At 39.5% G+C, this 10,405-nt stretch overlaps 1 protein-coding gene across 1 annotated transcript; it reads left to right on the top strand.

The window, feature by feature from the left end:
• Nucleotides 1–428: 428 nt before the first annotated feature.
• LOC102860658 (galectin-related protein-like) lies at nucleotides 429–947 on the top strand. The gene has a single exon (XM_006891038.1). It carries the CDS (start codon nucleotides 429–431, stop codon nucleotides 945–947), a length of 519 nt encoding a protein of 172 aa, XP_006891100.1.
• Nucleotides 948–10,405: the final 9,458 nt, after the last annotated feature.

Below are 10,405 nucleotides of genomic sequence, written 5' to 3'. Positions count from 1 at the left end.
TTCTCAGAGTCAGCCACAGTTTGTTATGATCCACACAGTCAAATGCCTTTGCATAATCAATGAAACACAGATAGACATTCTTCTGGTATTCTCTGCTTTCAGCCAAGATCCATCTAACATCAGCAACAATATCCCTAGTACCACGACCCCTTCTAAACCCAGCCTGGACTTCCGGAAGTTCTCTGCTGATGTGCTGTTCTAATCGTTTTTGGATAATCTTCAGTAGAATCTTGCTTGCATGTGAAATCAATGACACTGTTATGTAGTTTCCACACTCAGTTGGGTCACCTTTCTTTGGAATGGGAACAAATATAGATCTCTTCCAGCAATTGTATTTATTAACCATTTGATTCAGAAAAACTACAACAGGCAAATACATTAAAAAAGAAAAATACAGAGCCGCGCGCCCCGCCGCGCCGTGCGGGAAGATGGCGGGCTCGGTGGCCGACAGCGATGCCGTGGTAAAACTAGACGATGGGCATTTAAACAACTCCCTGGGCTCTCCAGTTCAAGCGGAGGTGTACTTCCCACGGTTGATAGTTCCATTTTGCGGGCACATTAAAGGTGGCATGAGACCAGGCAAGAAGGTGTTGGTGATGGGCATCATAGACCTCAACCCGGAGAGCTTTGCAATCAACTTGACCTGTGGTGACTCGGAGGATCCCCCCGCTGATGTGGCGATTGAACTCAAAGCCGTGTTCACAGACCGCCAGCTCCTCAGAAACTCCTGTATATCTGGCGAGAGGGGCGAGGAGCAATCAGCGATCCCCTACTTTCCATTCATCCCGGACCAGCCATTCAGGGTGGAAATTCTCTGTGAGCACGCGAGGTTCAGAGTGTTTGTGGACGGACACCAACTCTTTGATTTTTACCACTGCATTCAAACGTTCTCAGCCATCGACACCATAAAGATCAACGGAGACCTCCAGATCTCGAAGCTCGGCTGACGCTGGTTATAACCCGCCTCTGTATCCAGTAAGGATCAGGTGCCACGACTGTTGGTCTCGAAGAACTTGCCCTGGTAAGATCTGGAGGCTTAAAAAAAAAGACAACAAAAAACACAAGACGAACTTCACTGTCTCCTCGTTCTGTGCGGTGTCAACTCAAAAGGACAGTGTGGGCTGTAGGCTGCCCCCGAGAACCAGCGAACTGCCGGGACAGAGACACCCACTGAGCCGTTATTCCCAGAACAAAAAAAAGAAACACTCATTTATGCTGGATTTTATTCAGACTAAAACAAAAATGGATTTGCGAGCGGATAGCAGTTTATTCACCTTTTCAAAAGCACGATGATGCTTGGAAACAAAAGTGCTAAAGACCTAAACCATAAAAAACAAACAAAAAAAAACGGTACACAGAAATCAACAACCATTCTGCACTAAAGTCAGTCATGGTATCACAACCGCATTGTAGTCAGGGTATTTCCATAGAATGTAGGTTGTTCAAGGCTGGTTGGTTGATTTTTTTTTTTTTTTTTGGTTTTGGGGGGGTTTACTTTTTTTTTTGCACAGCATAATGTTAATTCAGATTTTAAGAACTTCTTTGTAGTTATTTATTTATACTTTGTGTCTGTGCTAGAGAATGAACAATGTCTCAGAACAGCAGATTACAAACTTCTGAATGTACAAGTAGCTTAGGTCTGTGAGGGGGAAGTGACCAATTACAATCATGGAAAAGGTGACAGTTCTACCTTGCAAAAAAGTGAATCGTTTCCGCCACACGCCTAAACCTAGGATTTCTTGATATAAATTGCTGTAAGTGCTTTGGGAAAGATCTTTGCAACGTTTAAGTAAAACTGCTTTTCAAGTTACTGACCAGTCTTGTAAGTTCTAAATTTACGTTGCTTTTGGTCTTTACTGTGACTAGCACAGTTTGGGCGTCCTTAAAATAAACTCCTTTCCCCCTAGATTTATGTAATAGTTCATTAAGTTGTTATTAAATTAGGTGAAAACCAGTGAAAAAAAAATACAGCCCAATATCTCCTATGAATGTAGATGAAAAATTTACAATAAAGTATTAGTAAGCAGAACACAACAGTAGATTAAAAGAATCATATACCATGACCATGTAGAATTCATATCAGGAATGCAGGTATAGCTCAAGATTAGAAAATCAATCCGTCTAATAAACCACATCAATAGAACAAATAAAAATGACCACATGACCATCATTATAAATACAGAAAGTGTTGTTGTTGTTATGTGCCGTCGAATCCCTTGTGACTCATAGCGACCCTATGTCCAACAGCCCTAAACCCTGCTCTATCCTGGGCCAATCGCACTGCCTCTGACACACGCATCCCAATTACCCCAGTCACTAAATCAATCCACCTCATAGAGGGTCTTCCCCTCCTGCACTGTCCCTCCACCCACCCAAGCATGATGTCCCCCTCCAAGGACCTGGCCCTCCTTACAACATGTCCAAAGTATGTCAGACGAAGCCCCAGAATCCTTGCCTCCAAGGAGTAGCCTGGTTTAACCCTCTCCAAGAAAGTACATTTGATAAAATTCAACACTATTTCTTTTTTTATATAATTTTTTCATTTTTAAACATTTCTCCCTCTTCTCCTCTCCCTCCCTCAACCCTCTCCATTTCTTGAAGAAAATTCTAAAGAAAACTTGAATAGACTTTAATATAATTCAAGGCACATATGAAAAGCCAACAAGCAACATTATATTTAATGGAGAAAGAGTGAGACCTTTCTCCTAGAAATAGTGAACATGACAAAGGTATTTATTCTCATCACTAGGAATCAGATTGATGTTTGTGGAAAGAAACATTAGAGAAGCTCAATATTAGCAGTCAAAACCAGACCAGGAGCTGACTACAGAACACCATCAACTATTCATACACATGTTTAAATTGAAGGTGAAGAGTATGAAAACAAGTCCACAAGAACCAAGCTATGGCTTAAATCTAGTCCAACGGAATTAAAAAACCAAAACCAGACACATTGAGCACTAATGACTGAAGATAAGTTGTGGAAGGACATCACGGGGAAAAAGCAAAAGGCCTTTGTAAAGACAGGGAAGAAGGAAAAAATCAAAATGAATTTCAGAATAGACTCTGAAACTTGCATTGGAATGAAAACAAGCCAAAACAGGGAGATATAATACAAAGGTGATAGAGTTGATCAAATTTCAAAGGGCAGCTTGACAAGAAAAACTATTGATTTGTACAAAGTACTGGAGGTAGAAAACCATAAAGGAAAATGTTTGACATTTCTCAAGCTGAAAGAACTGAAGAACATATTCAAACCTCAAGTTGCAACACTGTAGGAATCTATGGACAAAATCTTGAATAACACAGGAAGCATCAAAAGAAAGGTAAAAGGGAGGAAAACAAATGAAAGAACACAGAATCACTGTACTGGAAAGAACTGGTCAACACAGAACTATTTCAGGAAGCAGCAAATTATTGAGAACCCACAGTACTCAAGAAGTCCATGCTAACTGAAGGCATTGGCAGAAAGTAACGCCATAGGAACTGAATACCAACTGAAGTCACCATTGCTAAGGTTACAGGAAACAAATGAAAACCCTGGACGTGCTCACCAGTATCTACCAACAGATATGGAAGACAGCCACCAGGCGAACTGACTAGAAGAGGTCCATATTTGTTCTCATTCCCAATGAAGAGGATCCAACAGACTTGTGGAGATTGCTGAATATTATCATTAATATCACATGCAAGTAAAATCTTGCTGAAGATTATTTAAAAATGGCTGGATCAGTACCACAATAGGGAACTGCCAAAAATTGACACGATCAGTAGAGTCAGTAGAACAAGAAATATCAATCCTGATATCAGATGAATCTTAGCAGAAAACAGAGAATACCAGAAGAATGTCTATTTGTATTTTATTGACTATGCAAAGGCATTTGACTGTGTGGATCATAATAAACTATGGTTAACTCTGAGAAGACTGGGAATTCCTGAGAGTTTAATTGTTCATGCAAAATATATATAGTCTAAGAAGCAGTTGTCCAAACAAAGCAAGGGAACATTGTATGGTTTAAAATCAGGAAAGTTGTATACCAGAGTTGTGTCCTTTCTCCATACTTATTCAAATTGTATGCTGAGCAGATAACTTGAGAGCTGGATTCTATGAAGAAGGATGTGGCATTAGGATTGGTGGAAGATTTGTCAACATCCTGCATTGTGCAGCTAACACTACCTTGCCTGCAGAAAGTGATCAAAACTTTCAGAACTTACTGCAGAGGATCAAAGCCTACAATATGGATCATATCTCAACATCAAGAAAACAAAAATCTTCACCACTGGCAGTACCATGATAGATGATTAAAGTTGTCAACAATTTCATTTTCCTTGGATCCACAATCAACACCCATGGTAACAGCCATCAGGAAATCAAGAGGTTTTGCATTGGGGAAATCTGCTGCCAAAGACCTTTCCAATGTTCTAAGTAGCAATGATGTCAGTTTAAAGACTAAGGTGCAGCTAATCCAAACCACTGTATTTTCATTTTCTTCCTATGCATCCAAACTTTGGCTAATGAAAAAGGAAGACAGGAGAAGAAGGGATGCCTTCCAATTGTGGTGTTGGAGATTATTTTGTATATCACGGATAACCAAAAGAACAAATAAATCTGCTTTAAAGGAAGTGCAAGCGAGTGCTCCTTAAATGCAAGGATGATGAAATTTTCTCTTTTACTTTGGGCATATTTTCAGGTGAAAACAGTCCTTGGAGAAAGGCAGATGGTCAGCCATGTGACGACCACAATGAACCTGAACATGGGGGAGTTTGTGAGGATGGTACAGGATAGGGCAAGATTTATAATGTTATTCACTGAGTCTCTATGATTCATGGTTGATTCAATGGCACTGAACAACAACAACATAAGTCATGGGATTATGTAGTAGAGACTGAGAAGATGCCACACTATCTGGCAGGGCTTTATCCTGTTGTAGACAGGGTTAATAGAATCATCACACCTAACAATAGCAAATAAGAGATCAAAATGACAACAACTCACAAGGGTAGATTGAACTCTTAGATGTTGTTCTTCTTAGATGCTGTTGAGTCTACTATAACTCATACCAATTCTACAAACAGCCCTATACTGCATCATTGTTACAAGCTCCAGGCTCGATAATATGGATGGAATAATTGTGTCAATCCTCCTTGAGGGTCTTCCTCTCTTTGGATAACTCTCCACCTTCCCCAAGATGATGTGTTTTTCCAAAGATCCAGACCATAGTCTTTTCAATTACTTGCTATGTGTCAAAAAGCTGGACAGTGACTAGGGATGATAAAAAGAGAATTGATGCCTTTGAGCTTTGGTGCTGGAAAATAGTGTTGAATATACCATGGACTGCTAGGAGAACAAAAAGGTTTGTCTTGGAGAGGGTGAAGCCGGAATGTTCCTTGGAGTCAAGGATTCTTAAGCTTCGCCTGACATACTTTGGGCATGTTGCAAGGAAGAACCAGTCCTTGGAGGCGAACATCATGCTTGGGAGGGGAGAGGGCAGAGAGGAGGACCCTCAATGAGATGGATTAATTCAGTGACTGGGGTAATGAGGGTAGATGAGTCAGAGACAATAAGGTTGGCACAGGATAGAGCAAGTTTCAGGACTCTTGTACATGGGTTACTATGATTTGTAAGCGACTTGATGGGACATAAAAACAACCCCTTCATAGAATATCTCCAAAGCCAATAAGACAATTTCACCATTCTTACCTATAAGGAGCAGCACCCTGGTTGCACTCCCCTCCAAGACAGACTTCTTTGTTCTTTTGGCAGTCCCTGGGATTTTCAGTACTATTCTCCAACACCACAACTCAAAAGCACTGATTCTTTTAAGTTCTTCCTTATTCATTGTCTAACTTTCAGGTTGAAAAGCAATTGAAAATATCATGGCTTTGGTCAGGTACACTTAAGTCTTTAAACTGAAAAAAGAGAAATCTTTAAACGGACATCTTTGCTCTTTAGCGTTTTAAAAGAGATCCTTGACATCAGATTTTCCCAAGGCAATATGACTTGATTTCTTGATTGCTGCTACCAGGATGTAGATTTGTAGATCCAAGTAAAATGAAATTGTTGACAACTTCAACCTTTTCTCCTTCTATTATGATGCTGCCTGTTTATCCAGTGGTGAGAATTTATGTGTGGGGTTTTGGTGTTTTTTTTTATATTGAGATGTGAACTTCAGGGAGCAGTAAGTATGTTAATGGATGAGGAACAACTCGGAAAAGGAAGATGAGACTGGTCATAGAACATGAAGAATGGAATAAATGTCACTGAATTCTACCTATAGGATTAGTCGGTGGTGTATGTTCTGTTATGCATATTCTCAATAACAGCAATTAAACTTTTAAAAAGAGAGAACAGAAAGAAAAGAACAAAACAAAATCCTGAAAACAAGTGTTGATGAGTATATACAGAAATTTGAAGCCTTATTCATGACTGCTGTTGTCCGTAGGTACTGTAGAGCCGATTATAACATAGTAACCCTATGAACAACAAAGCAGAACCTTGTCCTATCCTGTGCCACCCTCATTATCCCTGACACACTTGAGCCCATTGTTGAAGTCACTGTGTCAGTCCATCTTGATAAGGGTCTTTCTCTCTTTCACTGACCTTCCACCTTTTTTTCCCCCAATCTAATCATTCTACATTCTACTTTATTTATTTCTTAATTTTGTTTAGTTTAAATTTATTATTAATTTCAGTAAAAATTTACAGAGACTTTGGATTTCCATTCATTCATTGTTTTACTTTTCTTCCCTCCCAACCTGCCCCCCCCCAGTACACTCTTGGAAAAGTAAAAGAAAAATTCTTTCATTGTTTTACAAACCCTCCCCCCAGGTCCACTCCACCATGTAGCCTTTGCTCTAGACTCCTGTCATGACAAAAATACCTAATTGCATATCCCTTTTAAACAGTTTTCTCCCTCATCTGTTTCAATGCAGTATACATTATTGAACCCATCTTTCTCAGTATCCTCCCAACCCTGAAGTCAGTCCTGTTTTACAACAGTGGCACCATGCAGTATTTGTCCTTTCGTGACTGAGATACTTCACTCAGCATAATGTCCTCCAGGGTCACCCATTTTGAATAATATTGCATGAGTTCCTTGTTTTTCGATGCAGCGTAGTATTCCATTGTGTGACTATACCACAGCTTCTCTATCCGTTCATTTGTTGATGGGCACATAGGTTGTTCCCAACTCCTTGCTATTGTGAACAAAGCCATGATAAACATGGGTGTGCATATATCTACTTGGGTGGCAGTTATTGTCTTTTTGGGGTTTATTCCCAGTAGTGGAATTGCTGGGTCAAATGCTATCTCTATCTGCAACTTTTTAAGAAAGTGCCATACCACCTTTCACAGTGGTTGCACCATTTTACACTTCCACCAAGAGTGAATAAGGGTTCCAGTTTCTCCACAACCTTGCCAGCATTTGTTGCTTGCTGTTCTGTTAAATTTTGCTGTTCTGTCTGGGATAAGATGATATCTCATAGTTGTTTTAATTTGCATCTCTCTTAGAGCTAGGAATTTCTTCATGTGCTTGCTGGCCATCTGAATGTCTTCTTCAGTGAAGTATCTGTTCATATCCTTTGCCCATTTTCCTATTGGATGATTTACCTTTATCTTGTTGTGGTGCTCAAGTATTTTATAAATTCTGGATATAAGTCCCTTATCTGATATGTCATTACCAAATACTTTTTCCCAGTCGGTGGCTTCCCTTTTTACCCTGTTGGAGAAGTTTATGGATGTGCATGACCTTCTATCTTTTTAAGTATGATAACCCTTTCCAAGGAATATCTTCTTATTGCATTCATTACTAGACTATTGTAAAATAGTACAGTCACTGTGAAAAACAATTTGGCAGCTCTTCAAAAACTTAACCAAACAACTACAATATGATCCAGAAATTTGACTTGAAGATATAAGCCCAAAGGTTTGAAAGCACAGCTACAGATACACAAATATTCGTTGGAGCATTAGTCACAGTAGCTTAAATTTCCATTGGTTATTGAATTAATAAATAAAATATGATTGGTAGAAACATACAATGAAATAATATTGGTTGTAGAAATAAGTGAAATCCTAATAACGTGTTACAAGTGAATGTTGAAAACATGTTGAGTGAAATAAGTCAATAGCTGAAGTAGTCAGTAGTTGAAATAAAACTACTGTATTATCCCATTTATAGGAAATAACCAGAAAAGGCAAATGTATAAAAACCAAACTTTATTAGTGGAAGGAAGAAGAGGGGACTATTTATTTTTGTTTGTTTATTTTATGGGGGAAGGATGAACAATCTCCTCCCGTGATACTAACTGCCTTTGAAAACCCACCAGGTAGTCATCAATGGGTCAGATCCGACTCCACAGTACACACACACACAAAAAAAATATATATATATATAAAATATATAATTTTATATATATAAATATAATTATATATATAAAATATAATTATATATATAAAATATAATTATATATATATAAAATATAATTTTATATATATATATGTCACAAGAGAGCTCTGAAGGCCTAGTGAATAGGGAATGTCCTGCCAACCTGAACCTGGCAATTCAAATCTTCCAGCTGTTCATCAGGAGAAAAATGAGCAATTTCTTCCCATGTAATTTACATGTGCTGAAAAACCCCTGGAAAATTAGCTATGAGTTGGTTCTGACTCAATGGCAATGAATTAAGTTAAAAGATAAAAACAGAAGAAAGCAAACAAGGAAGGGCGGGGGACCTCAGGACCACCAAAGAAAAGTTACCAGGAGTAAATCTATCATTTTGGAATCTAGTTTCTATTCCATGAAGCTCCAAAGCACAAGGGAAGGTCAAGTCACAGGGAGATCTCCAAGGAACACTGGACCAATAGAGACTGAAGGAAACTAATACCTTCCTCCAGAACCAACAGCAAGAGAGAGAAAGGGCTTTCTTCTGGAGTTGGCATTTCTACTCTGAAATTTGGACTTCTAGTCTTCTAAACAGTGAGAGTATGAATGTACTTGTTAAATCTTTCCACTTGTATCCCACTTATAGCCACACTAGATCATTCAATGAGCTTACTGAGATGTTTCTGTGTCCCTGTATCACTAACTGCATACAAGAGAGGGGAGGAAATGCTAGTATGATGATGACTAAGGGCATTTGTGCTCTTTCTATTATAATTGTCAGTATCATAGAAACGTCTTGGAAAATGAAGGCCAGCTGTTACATTTGGTGAGGTTGTTATTAGTGTGTACTCTAGTGTCAGAATTGACCCATAACTGACCCTCCAGTGGATTTCCAGAGACAGCAAATCATACAAGAGGAATTTGTCCATCCTTCTCCTGTGGAGCAGCTGGTGGATTTTAACTGTGTGCCTTTGGGATTGCAGCCCCGCTCTTTAGCATTAGACCACCAGAGTTACATTTGGTAGTCTGAATCAACTCAAAGCACACTGGAGCCTAGGCACCTTGTGTGAAGAAAGATGCCTAATCAGTGTTCTGGCCTGTCAGCTATGGGGTGATTCCAACTTGATGGTATACAACAACAATAACAAAGTGGACTAGAGCTCTAGTGGTCTAGCGGTAAGGTTGTGTTGTTATTGATTGCTGTCAAGTCGAGGTTGACTCATAGCGACTCTACGAACAAAAGACCTAAGCTGCACTGAAATCACAAAGGCTTGCAGCTCAAATCTACCAGCTGCTCCTCAGGAGGATGGACAGTCTCCTTTCGTGTGTTTTACCCTCTCTGAAAACCCACTGGAAGGTCAGCTATGGGTTGGTTCAGACTCAGCTGCACACAACAAGTCCACTAGAGAGCTCTAGTGGCCTAATGGTAAGAAAGTGTGCTGAAACCCCAAATGCATATGTTTCAAATCCACTATCTGCCCCCCTGAGATTAACTGCCTCTGAAAACTCACTGAGGTTCAGCTATGTCTTGGTTCAAACTTGACAGTACATAACCATAACCATAACCATAACAATAACATAACATAATTTAACTGGATTGGAGCTCTGGTGGTCTGCTGGTAAGAAGCTGCACTGAAATTACACTGAAGGCACACGGTTCAAATCCACCAGTTGCTCCATGGGAGAAAAATGGATAATCTCCTCAAGTGTAATTACCTGCACTTAATTGACCCTGGAGGGTCAGCTATGGATCCTTTCTGACTCAACAAATGAACAAATCTGTCTTGGAGGAAGTTCAGCCAGAATGCTTCTTAGAGGCAAAGATGGTGAGGCTTCATCTCACATACTTTGGATATGTTATGTTATGTTATGTTATGTTATGTTATGTTATCAGGAGCAGTCACTCCCTGGAGAAGGGCATCGTGCTTGATAAATTAAAGCCTCAGCAAAAAAGAAGATACCCTTAGTAAGATGGACTGGTGCTTTGACTGCAAGTATGACCCAAACAGCAATAGTTCTGA

Source organism: Elephantulus edwardii, unplaced genomic scaffold, assembly GCF_000299155.1.
Source record: "Elephantulus edwardii isolate Elephantulus edwardi_28Jun2011 unplaced genomic scaffold, EleEdw1.0 scaffold00094, whole genome shotgun sequence".
In the NCBI taxonomy this organism is placed as follows: domain Eukaryota; kingdom Metazoa; phylum Chordata; class Mammalia; order Macroscelidea; family Macroscelididae; genus Elephantulus; species Elephantulus edwardii.
Note: the sequence above shows the minus strand (reverse complement) of the source record. Positions and strands in the feature narration are given on the sequence as shown.